This window comes from Callorhinus ursinus, unplaced genomic scaffold (genome assembly GCF_003265705.2).
Source record: "Callorhinus ursinus isolate GAN/ISIS: 27379988/994484 unplaced genomic scaffold, GSC_fseal_2.0 scaffold46, whole genome shotgun sequence".
In the NCBI taxonomy this organism is placed as follows: domain Eukaryota; kingdom Metazoa; phylum Chordata; class Mammalia; order Carnivora; family Otariidae; genus Callorhinus; species Callorhinus ursinus.
This window is the reverse complement of record NW_027397108.1, coordinates 5078546-5093563: the sequence shown is the minus strand read 5'-3', so window position 1 is coordinate 5093563 and position 15018 is coordinate 5078546. Positions and strand designations below refer to the sequence as shown.

At 54.9% G+C, this 15018-nt stretch overlaps 1 protein-coding gene and 1 long non-coding RNA gene across 3 annotated transcripts in view; one reads left to right on the top strand and one right to left on the bottom strand.

The window, feature by feature from the left end:
* The window catches only part of CMIP (c-Maf inducing protein), a 228954-nt gene extending 223542 nt beyond the window's left edge, over positions 1–5412 (bottom strand). The window contains exon 1 of the mRNA XM_025860400.2: positions 4892–5412. Coding sequence (XP_025716185.1) covers positions 4892–5191 — 300 coding nt within the window. The 5' untranslated portion in view covers positions 5192–5412. The remainder of the gene's footprint in view (positions 1–4891) is intronic.
* A 263-nt stretch (positions 5413–5675) lies between these two features.
* On the top strand, positions 5676–11833 carry LOC112814821 (uncharacterized). 2 transcript variants are annotated; one of them, XR_003205875.2, is made up of 4 exons: positions 5676–6072; positions 6545–6743; positions 8229–8269; positions 11441–11833. It is a non-coding gene; the product is annotated as an uncharacterized lncRNA (long non-coding RNA). The 2 variants fall into 2 exon arrangements; XR_012375202.1 differs by having other exon boundaries at positions 11132–11833.
* The last annotated feature ends 3185 nt before the right edge of the window (positions 11834–15018 follow it).

Here is a 15018-nt window from a genome sequence, read left to right as displayed (position 1 = left end):
GACCCGGCGCCATGTGACAGCAAAGCCCAGGCCAGGTCTGCCCCATGGTGAGGACACCCTAAACCGTATCACACTGCCTCACTTAATCTCATTTAATCCTTTAATCGAAGGCATAATTCAACCACCTCAAATGTCTATTCCACCAAAACACCAAGAGGGTGCCCTTCACGTGGGCCCAGCCCGGCTGGCTCGGAGGAAAAAGAGGCCACCCTGATTCCCCAAGGCTGGCAGGGGAGGAACCCTGAGACAGCTTCGGTTCTCAGGACAACACAGCTGCCAGGCTACCCCTACGCCTCACCGGACACAGTACCCCAGAAATGCCCTCTCCCACTGCCAGCCGAGTCGGCGGGTGCACAAGCGGGAAGTGCCAAGCAGAAGTCACTTGTAGGCCATGGAGCCCAAGCCAGGAACACACGCCTGTCTCCACCGCCAGTTTGGCAGCAAAGCCCAGCCACATGCCATGAAACACCATCCACCTGGACTGGCACGATTCTGCCCACGGCCAGAAAGAGCACCTCGGACTATGCGAGGCAAATGGCAGCATCAAACTTACTCCCTCCTTAAAATGCATTTATTTATTTATTACAACCTGGGAGAGGCAAAACATGTTTGCTGTTTATGAAGAATTTAGATTCTTTTCTCCTCTTCTGTCTCTGCCCCCCCCCCCGGCCCTCCACCCCTCCAATCAGACATGTTACCCAGGAAACAAACTTGACAGACGCCAAAATCTTAGGACAAACGGTACTGAAAGAAAAAAAATTATTTGTGTTCACTCACTGACGCAGAAAACATCCAATAAACCAAAGGCGGGAAGGATGGACTGACAAGAGCCGGGCAGTGACAAAGTGGAAAAAACACGCATGCGCACGCACACGCAGACCCGTCCCCGTGGGACCCGCCACTATCCTGGACGACACAGACTTTAATTCTCAGGCAGAAAGCACACCATGGGGCTGAGCTCTCCACTGGGCACTGGACACCCAGCAGGTGCTTAGTTAATAAAATCCAAGTTCAGAAGGTTGCTGCCCCCCAAGAGAACACCAAATTAAAGAGACTGACAAGGATTAAGGTGACTTCTCTTTTCCCTGCCATGATAAAAAGCCCAGAAACACTGCAACTGGAGGAGCAGAGGGGAGAAAACTTAAAAACAAGGCACTGAGGAATTAAGGCTTGAAAATAGAGAAGGCTGCGGTCACCTGTGCACCAACCCCTATCCTGTTTGGTCAGGGAAGAAACGGGTTTTCGGATCCGACCCACCATTCGGAGATGCCACGTGCCGCATGTAATAAAATAAGGTGAAAGAAAAGGTAGGCAGCTTATTTGTGCTTCTTCAGTGCAGAGAAACAAAGCACGCAGACAAAAGCCCTCTTTCCAGCGGACAAACATGTCTAGCAGGTGATCAAATTCAACCCACACAAGAGAACCGCAAAATGGATTCTGGTCGTGTGGACCCGGCTGCTTCTGCAGAACCCCTGGCCCTTGGCTGCAACCCACACTACAGTCGGCAGCCACGAAAAGCCCAAGGAAGCCGGGGGAATGAGAAGTCTGGATGCAAAAGGGGAATGAGGCACCACGTCTAGGCCACAGTCTGGGCAGGCCCACAGGTGTGGTCGTGTGTACTCAGGGGAGGGGGCAGACGCGTCCCAATCACCCCTCACACGTCAGCCAGGTCACTGCTGCCTTTGTGTTTCCTTCTTTGTTTATGAGCACTGGGGATCCAAAGTCTCGAGCACAGAGTGCATCAGGCCCCAAACTGTCACAGGCAGAGTCAGGCACACTGCTGGCTCTGCAAGGATTTAATCAGTAACTGGCCCAGGAGACTGGCACAGGGGTAAGCTCCAACCTGACCCCACAGACGGCAAAGTTTACGGCCAGGCCAGGGGGATAGGCTGCCAGCCCCCAGGGCCCTGGGCTGGGCCCATCTCCCCAGCGGGGAATCAACTGAGGTCCACCTGAGGGGTGTACCCAGCTGGAGCAGTCTACCAGGCGGGCTGGGAGCCCCCATGTGCTTCCTCCACCCTAGCCTGATGCAGCTGTGGTCCTGGAAGCCTTTATCTCTGACAACGATCCAGTTAATCGGATCAGTGTAGACAGACTCCAAAGACGGTTTGGGCAGGAGTGTATTTGGTTTGTTTATCGGTTTGAATCCAGATCAATCACTGAGTCCTGTTCCTGAAGCCTACACAATTAACCACATAATTACCAGATGGTTCTGAGTTGGGCTGTGCAGGCAGCTTAATATATGGATGATGTACATTTCATGGAAGGATATGACCCGATCCGGAACATACCTGATCTGTCGGCAGCTTGCGGCTGGGCCAGGGGACTCTGCAAAGCCACAGGGCTGCAGAGGGCTTTTGTTGCAGTGAACTACACTCAAATTCACCTCTGTTTCATTTGGGCTAATATTTCTCAATAGCATGCTTGGGCCACACTATAAAATGCAGACAGATTACATAATGCCCAGGCCTCAGAGAAACCCCTCAGGGCCTGCTTTGCTTCCCCAGGGCCTGGACACCAACCAGGTGTTTCATGATGGGACGAGGTCCCTGGTACACTTCCAACCCCACTTCTGCCCTGGAGGCCACTGCCACAGCCAGGACTGCCCTCAGCAGCCCCCTCCACACTCACAGGCCCTGGCACAGAGAGCCCTGCACCCCACTGGAGCCCACCAGGGCAAAATGCAAGGACATCCCCTGCCCACAGGGCTTAGTGGCCACAGGCGGAGGAAGGGGGATTTGCCAGCCCCTCGGACACTTGCTCATAGCTCCTACTTCCCCATTTCCAACCCTACCAGAGCAGGGTTCTGCCGAGACAAATCTTGTTCCAGGGATGGCCCTCATCCCCAGTCCTGAAAATCACAGCTCCTCTCCGGAGAAGCCTAAGCTACCAAGGTACCACCCACCTCGGCTGGTGAGGGTGGTGCCGGGGCCTCTGGCTGCTGGAGGAACCAGTGCCCAGCCTGTCTTTGTTCCTCTCCTCTCTCTCCTACAGACCCCTTGAGCAATCGGAGCAAGCTGGGGGAGGGGGACCTCGGAGCCTCCAAAGCTGGCTTTCCCCACCAGACCATGGCCAGCAGCAGCAGAGCACACGCTCGAGGCTTCTCCCAAGGAGGGTCACTGTGCCTCTCAACCCTTTCCTCCCCCCTCCCAACTCCCCTTCATTTTGAGGGGCGGTAGAAAAACAACAATGCCCCCCTGAAGCAGGGGGAAATTCTGAAGCCAGATTGGGGGGCTCCTGATCCCAGGCAGGAAACTATTAAGGGCACTGATTCCTCCCTGAACCTGAAGCACTGCGTGCTGGTGAATTTTCTGAGGCTCTCCCTCCATCAAATGAAAAGCCAAATGCTGAGGCCTGTGGCTTCGGATGGGCTTAAGAACATGCATGAGCCTGAACCTGGGACCGGACCGCCTCACGGCAACCAGCGATCCTCCCTGAGGAAGAAGTCTTTGCAGATACTGCACCAACCTGCCCACAGGAAAGAAAAAAAATAGGTGTTCTAAGCACGTCGGACCCAAAATTCAGAATAAGAGTCCTCATGTGCTTCAATGCTTTCGGGAGGGGGGAGTGGTTTCGAGGAGTAGGGCTTCTTCTGCTAACTTTTCCCCCCTCCCCATTCCTTGGAGCATGTGTCACAGCCTGTGACACACTGCCAAGGGAACATGGATGCCGGGGAAATGTCTACACACGCTACACGTTTGTGACATGCCATGTAAGCGACACCCTGTTTCCTGGCTGGGTTTTCTTGGCACAGGTGTGGGCAGGCATTGGATTCTGCCACCACCACCACCACCACCACCACCCGCCCCCACCCCCCCAACAACCGTGCTTAGTAAACAGGATCCCAGCCACCCCAGGGGGAGTGTGCATTCTGGAGAAGACCTGCCACCTCTCCACAGAGGACGGGATCCCCTCAGCAAGGCTCAGGCCCAAGCAGAGCTGGTGCTTGAAACTGTCCTTGTTTCAAAAACACAAAGCATCCTGCTCAGGCTCCTGCCCGCCACCCCCACACCCTGCGACCCCACCACAGCTCTTTCCCCACCTTGCAGATTTGATTTCAGAAACAGATCAGTGACTTCTCTCCCTCTCATCCAGCGGACCCAGTCCCAGCCATATATTAGAAACAATAACAGTAACAAAATAAAACCAGCCACAGAACACACGTATACACACACTTAACAGACAATGCAAGACCAGGGCCCCACGGGCCAGCTTCCACTCCAGAACTTGACCGCCCCTCGGTGGGGAGGAGATAGTCCAGGACCCCTGCCCCCTCCCCCGTCCCCTTCCCCTTCCAACCTCCCAACGTGCGAATGAGATTTTTCAGAAAGGGAAGCACCCAGTTTTGCCTATCAGCCTGGGCAGGAAAAAGACAGTAGAGCACAGAAAGGAACTGGCTTCTGGAAATTCTTTGGGTTTTGGGGTTTCGAGGTTGTTAGGTTTTCTTTCTTTCTTTCTTTTTTGGTTGTTTTGGTTTCCCCTCCAGCGCAGATCCAGAAGGGCCGCGGGCTTTCAGAAAGGGAACCCCCACCACCCTCGGGGCCCAGCCCAGGTCTATCCCACGGTCCCATCCATAAGAAACACTAGCTAGCGCTGGGCCCGGGAGGTCCCCAGATGCCCAGGCTGGGGTGGCCCGGATCCTATGCAGAATTCCTAGGGGTCTCCCCGAGCCCGCCCGCTGGGCACAAGGCAGCCCGGGGCGCAGGCCGGGAGGGGGGCACCGGGGTCCCCCCGCCGCCCCCTGCCCCGGCCCCGGGCCGACCCGGCACCCCGCAGGCCCCGGGCTCCAGGTGCAGCGGCGGGCAGGGGGCGGCGGCGAGAGGGGGCGCCTCCCGGCCCCGAGGCGAGGCGCGGGGGTGCCGGCGCGCCGCCGCCGCGCAGAGCGACTCACCGTGGCGGACGCCAGGCTGTTGTCGGCCAGCGTTAGGTGGTGCGGCTCCCAGCGCCTCAGGAATTTCGAGGTGAGGATCTTGCTGAGAAAGGTCCGCGGGTGCCGGATGACACAGACCTGGATGTCGCCCTCCTGCAGCAGTTTGTACCTCATCCCGTTGCACAGCAGAAGGGCCCGGCGGCAGGGCACGGCGCCCATCTTCGTGCCCTCGGGGGCCGGCACGTCGCCCCCCAGCAGCGGCTTGGTCTCCTCGATCTGCCGGGGGTCGCCGCCGCCGCCCGAGCTGCTGGTCAGATCCATGGCCGGCCGGGCCGGGGCGGGGGCCGGGGGCGGGGAAAGGGGGCTGTCCCGGGCTGCCGGGGCGGCGGGGCCCCCGAGCGGCGGCCCGCACCCCCCCCACCGCCCAGGAAGGTGGGGGGGCGTGGGGCTGGGGGGGGCGCCCGGCAGGGGAGGGGCCGGCGGGCTGGCGGCGGGCGGGTGGCCGGCCGGCGCTCGGCGCTTCCTCGCGGCTCCGCTTCCTCCTAGCTCGTCGGGTGCATGCTCGCGGTGGCCGGAGCGGCGCGGCGGCGGGCGGCGGGCGGCGGGCGGGGACGCGGGGCAGCGGCGGGGGCCGGGGCCGCGCGGGCGGGCGGGCGTGTCTCGGCCCCGCCGCCCGCTCGTGTGTACAGTACGTGTGTCTGGGCGGCCGTCCGCGGGCGAGTGTGCGGCGGGGGCCGCGGGGGCCGGCTCAGTTGAGAGATTGCAGAAGCCGCTCGGCGCCCGCGCGATTGGTCCCCGCGGGGTCATGTGCCCGCCCCTCTGACGTCAATGGCGGCAACGGCGGCGGCCGCCGCGGCTTCGGCCTCTCGCAGGCGGAGTCGGCCGCCGGGCGGGGACGCGAGGGGCCGAGGCGCGGCCCGACCGGAGGGGGCGGCCCCTGGGGAGGGGGCCGCGGCGGGCGAGCCCCGGCAGGCCCCGGCCCAGCCCCGCCCGGAACGTAGGGGTGGGCGGGGGCCGCGGGGGCGGGGCGCGTGACGTCACGCCCAGCCGCGCCCCCGCCGGTGCCCAGGCCGGTGCCGGGGCCGGTGCGAAGCGGTGCGGCCCGCCCGCCCCCGCCCGGCCCCCCAGCCGCCCCGGCCGGCCCGGATCGGAACGGTCAACGCCCCGGGACGTGCGGATGCGGGCGGCCGACGTGCGGCCAGGTGCAAACCCAGGGCCCGGGTGAGGGGGGGGGCGTTTGGGGGTGGGCGGCAGGGCGGGACGGGCGGGGGGGGAGGCGGGGGGGGGGGGGGGGCTGGACCGCCTGACCTGTGACACCCCCTCCACAGCTCAGGCTGTCCACCTGACTGGCTAGATGGGGCTATAGGCAGGGGTGGTTCTTCGATTTTAAAATGTCCTCTCAGTTATCCGGATAATGAGCCCACACTGCCCTGTCTCAGCCTGTCGGACTCCGTCCGAGAGCCCCCTGGCCTTTTACAGATGTCTGTCGGGACTCGGCCCTTGTGGTCCTCAAGCCGCCTGGGGGAGGGGACAGATTCCCCAGCCCCCCTCCTGTGCCCCTCGAGTCTGACCCCTTCTAGGAACCTAGACAACAAAGTCCCTCCCCAAAGTTACTGGGCCACTCCCCTTCTTCCTGAGCCCCAGCCTTGCCAGCTTCTTTGCCTCTCCCCTCAGACCAGCCCATTCATCCCTGCATGGGCAGGCCCAGCAGAAGGCTGGGAGAGAATCATATTGGAATGAACCACAGTGTCACCTAGGAACTCCAACCCTGAAACAAAAACGTCCTCTTTCTGGCATCAGGAGCGGCACCTGAAGCCACCCAGCAAATGCTCAGCTCCTCCGCCAGGTCTTCCCACAGCCGCACGCTTCTGCAGTTAATACCATTTAAAGCCCCAGATTTTTGCCTTTTTTGTTAAGTGAAGGTGCCTCTGTAGTGATTATATGAGTGTGTGTGTGTGTGTGTGTGTGTGTGTTGAATTGACTGGCAGCTTGCCCACAGCATCCCTGTGGTGGGGATTATCCCCTCCCCACTCTCTCCCAACAACAGACAAGGTGGAGGGACTCCTGGAAAGATCCTATCCCTGAGCCTGGCAGGAATGGGGGGGTGGGAGGCCATAGGGCAGAGCATGTGCCATGTGTCAGGAGATGGGCCATTCTCTCCTCCTGGGTCCTGGGGGAGGCAGTTAGGTGAGAAAATGGGGAATTGATCAACTCTCCACAATTTGCTGGCAAATTCTGTCCTTCGAATTCTAAAAGTTTACAGCCCTGAGAAAATCATCAAGCAAGAGAGGGTCAAGCGCATGCCCCCCCCTCATGATACAGATGTGGATTCAGGGTATGGTCGTGACTAAAACCCCCAGGCCGCCAAGGGGTGGGGTTAGGCCTGCTCTTCCAACCTTTTATGGAGCTCTTCCTGTATGCTAAGTGCTGTGCGTGCATACAACTGTTCCTTCTCACAGCACCTGTAATATGGGTTTCATCATCGTCCCCTCGGGCAGACAAGGGTACAGAGAGGCTGAGGGACTCGCCAGGCTCACTTAGCTCATCAGGCTCAGAGCTTAGAGGCTAGGACAGTATAAAGGCAATGACCATGCTGTGCCTGGGCTAGAGGAGCGGAGAGAGGACACCTGAGCCATACTGTGGCGCTGGGGTACACGTCCCAACCCCAGGAGGTCTTCAGGAATCAGGTAAAAGAAGGGCAAAGGTGCCCCTGGAAGGGGGAATGGCACATGCAAAGGTAAAGACGTGGGAGACACTCAGCCTGTCCAGGAAGCTGCATGCATTTGCCAAGGCATGCAAAGTGCCCCAGGGTTGCAGGACAGAGGCCTAAGAGGTGAGCGGGGGCTGCACAGGTAGTGCCCTGAAATGCAGGTCCAGGAAACGGACTTCCTCTGAGAGCCACCGAAAGCCACCACGTGGACCACGCACGGGAGTGGCTTGTAGATGTCACCTTCATAAGGTCACTGGCCACAGCATGACATGGACAAGGTTTGCGGAGAAGCAGCCCGGAGACAGGGAAGGCAGTGGGGAGGCTGTTGAGAGCACCCGGGAGGGCGATGGTGGGGGCCGGCAAGGAGTCATGGAGGAGGGCAGCCGGAGCAGCTGCTGTCCACCTTAGGGACATCCGTGGACCCCCCCTCTCCCCATTCAGGGGGCAGACTCCAGGAGAATGAGATTTACCAGGGTGCAGAGAATCCCCGATTTCTTCCAGGACCATTCCAGACATCCTCAGCGGCTGCTTGGTACAGTGGTTGATTTGTGAACATTACGTAGGAATATTATGATAAAAATGAGCAGCATGCCAAGTGCCAGGTACTATGCAGGGCTTTCATGTTCGTTCCTCTTCCTTCCTCCCAAGGAGCCCGGAAGGCAAGAATCATTATCATCCCCATCCTAAAGGTGAGGAAGTTAAGGCTCAGAGATGGTCAGAAAACCGTGGGAATCCAGCCAAGATGTGAACCCGTAATTCCATTTGACCTGAAATTCCACACTGTCCCCACTCCTTCTTTGTAATGTTTTCCTGCGCAGGTGCTCAGGGGAGAAGTGTCGAATTCAACTGATGTCGTCTTTAAATGCTATTTCTTGGTGTTCATTTGAAGTCAGTGACACGGAGCCCCCAGGATGCTGCAAGAAGAGATCCATGAAGGCAGAATGCAGCGGCTCCTGGCCGACAGCAGAACTAGCTCAGTGCCTACATGCAGTGTAGGGTCAACTCAACAAATAGGCAGTGATTGACCAAGTGATAGTCACACTCACCTATTCCCTGGTGCTTAGGAATGTGCAAGCAATAGGACCGGGTCTATACATTGGGCAGCGTTGATACTCGGTGGGCCAATGCAGAGTCCCTTGCCTCTCACTGTTCCAGGTTCCTAACCTAAAAATCAATGAGTCTAGGTGCCAGATTCCATCAGAAGCCCCGTCCCTGCAAGCCCCCAACCTCTGTAGGAGATGCAAGCAGGTCGAGTTTCCATGGATGGATCACACACCCGAGTTGTCCTTGATGTCACCGGATCCAGACCCTCCAAAGAAGAAGCCAGGCCCCTCCTGGGCCACATGGGTAGAGAGCCCACTCACTGTGGCAAAGCTCTGTGCTAGGAGCTAGGGTTGCAGTGAAAGGCAATAAACTGCCCTCATGGGCTCACATCTCGGCTCTCAGGTGCCTAAGTCTCCCCCTGAGCTAAGAGGGGAAAGACAGAGCTGGCTGCCCTCAAAGGAATGTGATGAAGTGGCAAAGTCCCTAGTGGGGGAGGAGAACATGGGGCTGATGGCCAGCCCTGGGAGAGGTTTCCCTCAGCACCCTCTCCCAGCACTCCTGCCCCTTCCAGGGGACATGCCTGGAGCTGGGTGGACTCCTCCTTGGTGTGGTCCCCAGTGGAGATCCCCACCAGCCTCTGCCCAGCCCCCATCTTGCCCCACCCCCACCATGAAATGGTGCACAAACCCAACACCCTGTACCCTCCAAGAGGGCAGGGTTCATTCCAGTTTTGCCCATCACTGTGCCCAGTGGTTTACTGGTAAATGTTTAACCGTCAGCTGACTGAAAGAAGAGAACCTGATTTAGAGCATTTGATTTGCCTGGTGGAAAATATTCCCACCATGGCAGTTTTCAAGCTACCAAAGTGCATCACTGAACAAGGAGTTGGGAAGAGATGCATCCCATCATAGGATATTTCTACCTACAGATACAATGTACCCGGGGTCACATCAGCAAACAATGGCTGAGGGCCCAGATTCAGCTTGTGGCTGGCAAAACAAAATACTTACCTTCTGGCCCTTTTACACATTTGGAGACCTCTGCAATAGACATAACCTTCAGACCAGAGATACTAATAAAATGTAATAGAATAGGAAGTGATGAGTTCTATTACCTTTTAAAAATACAATTGTAACTTTATATAATTTAAGCTTGTTTAGTGGCTGTTTGACAACCAACTTGAAAAATTTCTGAAAAACCAGCAACCAGCTCTCATGAGCCAGTGTAGGGTCAGCTCCAGGATGCCTGGGTCTCTAGGGCCTGGCCCAGAGGAGATGCGCTGTGGTTATCTGTTGATGGCTGGAAATCAGTGCCTGTATTCAAACTACTAGGCCACACTGCCCTGCCACTTTCCTTCATTCTTTCATTCGATTCCATTAAACACCCAGCTATTCATGCCTCCAGAGTGCCAAGGACTTTGCTAGGTACAGTTAGTTCTCCTTTATCTGCAGGGGATACGTTCCAAGACGCCCCCCCCCCAGTGGATGCCTGAAGCCACAGATAGTACCAAACCCTCTACAGACGGTGTTTTCCTATACATAGATACCTATGATAAAGTTTAATTCATAAATTAGGCACAGTAAGAGATTAACAACAGAGACTAATAATAGAACAGTTTTAACAATATACTGTGATAAAAGTTATGTGAATGTGGTCTTTCTCTCTCAAAATACTTTATTGTACTGCACTCTCCCTTCTTGTGAGGATGTGAGATGATTAAATACCTACAGGATGAGGTGAAGTGAGGGGAATGATGTAAGCACTGTGACGTAGCATCAGGTTACTACTGACCTTTTTTTTTTTTTTAAGATTTTATTTATCTGGGAGAGTGAGAAAGTGGCAGAGGCAGAGGGAGAAGCAGGCCCCCCGCCGAGCAGGGAGCCTGATGCAGGACTCGATCCCGGGACCCCGGGATCATGACCTGAGCCACTTGGGCAGAGGCTTAACCAACTGAGCCACCCAGGCGCCCCTACTATTGACCTTCTGACCGTATGTCAGAAGGAGGATCATCTGCTTCTGGACCCGGATTGATTGCGGGTACCTGAAAGCACGGGGAAGGGGGGGACTTGTGTACTGCAGATCCAGCTCACGCAAGATTCTGCCCTCACAGAGCTCATAGTTGCGTGGGGGGAACCAGACACCCCTCCCTTCCAATCATCTCCCCCCGCCAAAAAAAGAGTATGCCAGGAAGGAAACAAACTCCTTGCCCTTCCCTTTCTCAGCTCTATGTATTTTGTTGATTTACCATGAAGCGGGGTGGTAAAAGAACCTCTTCCCAGGTCATAGACATTAAATGAGATCATCAGCATTGGGCTCACAGTCTGGCACAAAGTAGGCACCTTGAATAAACAGCGGCTATCTGATGTGGCTACTGTCAGTTGAGAGGCCACGTTTCCCCAGCCCTGGTCACTGGCTTTCCGTCTAGTCCACTTGTCCAGACCTCCCCCATCTGCCCAACAAGTGGCACTCAGACACTCTCAACACAGCCTGTCTGCGGGGTTTTTCAGGCTCGGCGCTATGAACATTTGGGGCTGGATCGTTCTTCACGGCGGGCAGCTGTGGTGCGCGCTGTACGGTATTTAGCAGCATCCCTGGCCTCAGCCCATAGACACCAGTAGCAGCCGTAATCCGTGACAACCGCGATGACTCCAGGCATTGCCATGTGTCACCTGGAAGGCTAAATCACCCCTGGTTGAGAACCCCTGGTTTAAAGGAAGATGTTTTCCCGCCCTCTTAGCCGGTCCACGCTGCTCCCCAGGCATCCTCTGGGGGCGATTATGTTGTCCACCCTCATGCCATGGCATGTTCCTCCTCAGATGCCGCTTCCCGGGGGCTGGAGCAAACACAGCCGGCTTTATCAGACTGTCAGGGAACACGCAGACCCACAGGAGGGAATAAGTTGCAACCTGTTTCAAGTCGTGTTTCTGGAGCCAATTTCGTGGCATGAGGCATGCCTGTAGTAAGATGCCAAGCACCAAAAGCAGGCAACAAAATTGTTCTTAAGTGGTCCCAATTTTGTACCTACCCATGGCGCTATTTCTTTGGGGGATCTCTCGGGAAGCTCCGTCTGGAAACTCTGTCTCAGAATGGCACCGGCCAGGAGAGCACTCCCAAACCTCATTTTTAACAGGCATGAGACGCCAACATAATGGAACACACACTCCATCCCGATGGCATTTAATGTACTGGTCAAATAAAATGTGCTATTTTCCTCCTATGAGGAGAGGAGTCGTGTTTTCATCCTGAAGTCGGTGAATAGCCTCCCCCCTCTCCTGAGCTGAGATAAAGTCAGCTCACTTTCTAGGCTCCCGCATGGGGAGGTGGGGGAGGGGGTAGGAGCAGGTTTCCTCTTCAGCAGCCTGTGATACCGGGTAGCTGAATGATCACTGCACACACACCCCCCCCCAAACTTCTCTGGTTTCAGAGGGCAAAGCTGGACATCAAAAGAACACGAAGTACCACCCTCTCTCCCCCTTCCTTTCCTTGCTTTCACCAAATGATTATGTCTGAGGTTAGTAAAAAGTATTACAGAGGATCGAGTGTTTATCTGGAACTAATATTTCTAACACACAGTTGACTGATTGAGTTACCTACACACAACAGAACCTTAATAGTGGTTATCTCTGGATTGACGGATTACAGGTCATTTTTTCCACTTCTTAAATCCATGTTATTGAAGAATAATTAACACGAAATAAAACACACCCACTTTAAGAGAACAGGTTGATAAGTGTTGAAGAATGTATACACCCATGTAACCACCATCTCCATCAAGATAGCAACACAGAACATTCCCACAAGCCCAGAAAAGTTTTTTGTTGCTCCTTTAAGCCAACCCCAGCCGCCCACTTCTGGTCCCAGGCATGCCCCATTCTGCCTTCTCTCATTATAGACAGTTTTACCCCTTCTGGAACTTCATATAAATAGAATTAAAAGAGGGGCACCTGGGTGGCTCAGTCGGTTCAGCATCTAACTCTTGGTTCTGGCTCAGGTCATGATCTCAGGGTCCCGGGATCGAGCCCCGTGTTAGGCTCCTCGCACAATGGGGAGTCTGCTTGGGATTCTTTCCCTCTACCCTCCCCTCGTGCTCGCTGTCTCTCTTGAAAATAAATATTTTTTTCAATAAATACATAGACTCGAAAGATATGTGCTCCTTTTGGTCTGACCTCTTTGACTCAGCATGACAGGTTCCGAGATTCATCCATGTTGGTATGTGCATCCTGGTCTCTTTCGGAGTCCACTTACCGTAGCCATCACGTGGCTATAACATGGGTACATGTTTTCTTCTTTATGCTCCCCCCCAACATTTCTACAACAAGCATGTGTTGATTTGTTTTCATTTTTAAAAAGAAGATGAGCGCCATTTTTTTTTCTTTTTTAATTCACGGGGACTTTACTAAAAGCCCAAATGCCAGGCCGCTGTTGACGTGCAGAAATGGTTGCCTGGCACAGCTACATGGAGGATTGAAGGCCATGGATCATGTTTTTAAAAATAAAAACCACTGTGTTTTTCAGATTAATTGCATCTCTCTCCCACACCAGCCTTTGCGGTGAGCTGCTCAAATTGACCAATTTAAATGTGACCTCACTTCTTTGCCCTCTATCCGCTCTGAGTCAGTTGCTAAGAAGCAAGAAAGGAAGTATCGGGGGGAATGTGTTACATGTGTGAAGTACCTGCCACCCCCCCCAAAACTTGCCCACATCCCCCTTCACACTGGGCCCTCCAGACAATGTTCAGATGGGCGACGATGATGGTATCACCCCATGTGCAGATGAGGAGGCTGAGTCAGGACCCGGGGTCTGTCTCAGACCCCACAGCAGGAGAGTGGGAAGATGCCATCCCAGGGCACCCGGTAGGATGGCAGGGAGGTTGGTAGCACAAACTTTGGATATGGATCCCAAATGTCCACCTTACTTAGCTGAGTGATGCTAACCCAGTCTTTCAACTCTCTGACCCTCACTCTTCCTCTGTGAAACAGAGACCCCACTGTGGATGCTCACCATTGAGCTAACGAGAGAAGGTGCATAAAGTGCTCCAGACAAGGCTTAGGAAGAAGTCAGTGTGCTCAATCACTGGTGGGGGAGCATGGCTTCTTACTCCTCTTTCTTCAATCACAGCACCAAACTAGAGCTGATTCCAGCCTGCCTGGGCCAAAGGGAAAGGAGTGGACATTTTGTGTAGCCCCAGCAGAGAAGTGAGAAGCCAGTGTCCAGATGTAGCTAAGATCTCGGCTGCCACAGAAACCAGAGTAGCTTCATAAAGAGTACAGACCAAGGGTGTCTCACTGAACCCCAATGGCATAAAGGTAGCCAGTCTCAGAAAAGACCAGAAACCAGGGCCCAGGGCCTTCTTTCTGCTTTGTGTGTCTGCTTTTCTCTGTGCCACACTCTCCCCGGCTCCCACCCTAGTCGTCTCTGCTCTGTCACCTCAGCATGACATAAGGTAGCCATTTGAGAGACCAGCTGGGATCAAACTAGGATCTCTTTGGCCCAGTTCCAAGGGAAGTACTTGGTCAGCTCAGCTTGGGCGAGATGCTCCCCACCCCTCCAGCCAGTGGCTGAGGCAAGTTCTACCAATATGGTTGCTAAAAACCACTCCCTAAAGGTGAGAACGATGGTCATGCAGGTCACCGTGAGCCAGAGAGCAACCCCCACCCAAGAAATGTCTTATTACAAGTAACAACCACCTGTTTTACTGTGTTCCCCAACTATATGCATTTCTTTATCTTATTAACAATCATAACAAATAACCACAATAGGGCTTACTGTGTGCCAGTCACTGGTATAAGCGCTTTGCATACGATGACTCTTTAAATTAATCCTCACAAAAATGCAGTGAGGTTTATTTTGTCCATTATACAGATGAGGACACTGAGGTAGAGAGGCTAAGCACCTTGCCCAAGATCACACCTGCACTTGGCCAGTCTGGTACCAGACCTGCTCTCTTACCATGTGTGTTATCTATTTTAGCCCCAATTGTGCTTTTTCTAATTCCTCTGTTAGCCCAAGTCTCTCAAAATAAGAGAAGGAAAAAAAAAAAAGGGTGAGGAAGGAGAAGAATGTAATATGTAACATTTTACAAAAGCATTTAATAGTGGACAATGGGAAACACTGGAACCCGCTGGTGGCCATCTCCCTGTTCCTTTCTGAGCTGGAGTTGGGGGGAGAGCAGGCGTGGTCGCGTTGCCGCTGCCTCTCCGCACAGCCCTGTGACCCTTCGCTGGCCTAGGACCACCCGGGGCAGGACGTGCAGCTTCTTTACCTCCCACCCTGTCCCTGCACACAGCAAGGTTTGTTGTTGTGGAGAAACGTGTACCCCACCTCATGGTCTTCAAAACGCTTCTAAAAACAGGCAAAGAGATCAGTTCAAATATTGTCCCTGTGAGACCTCAAG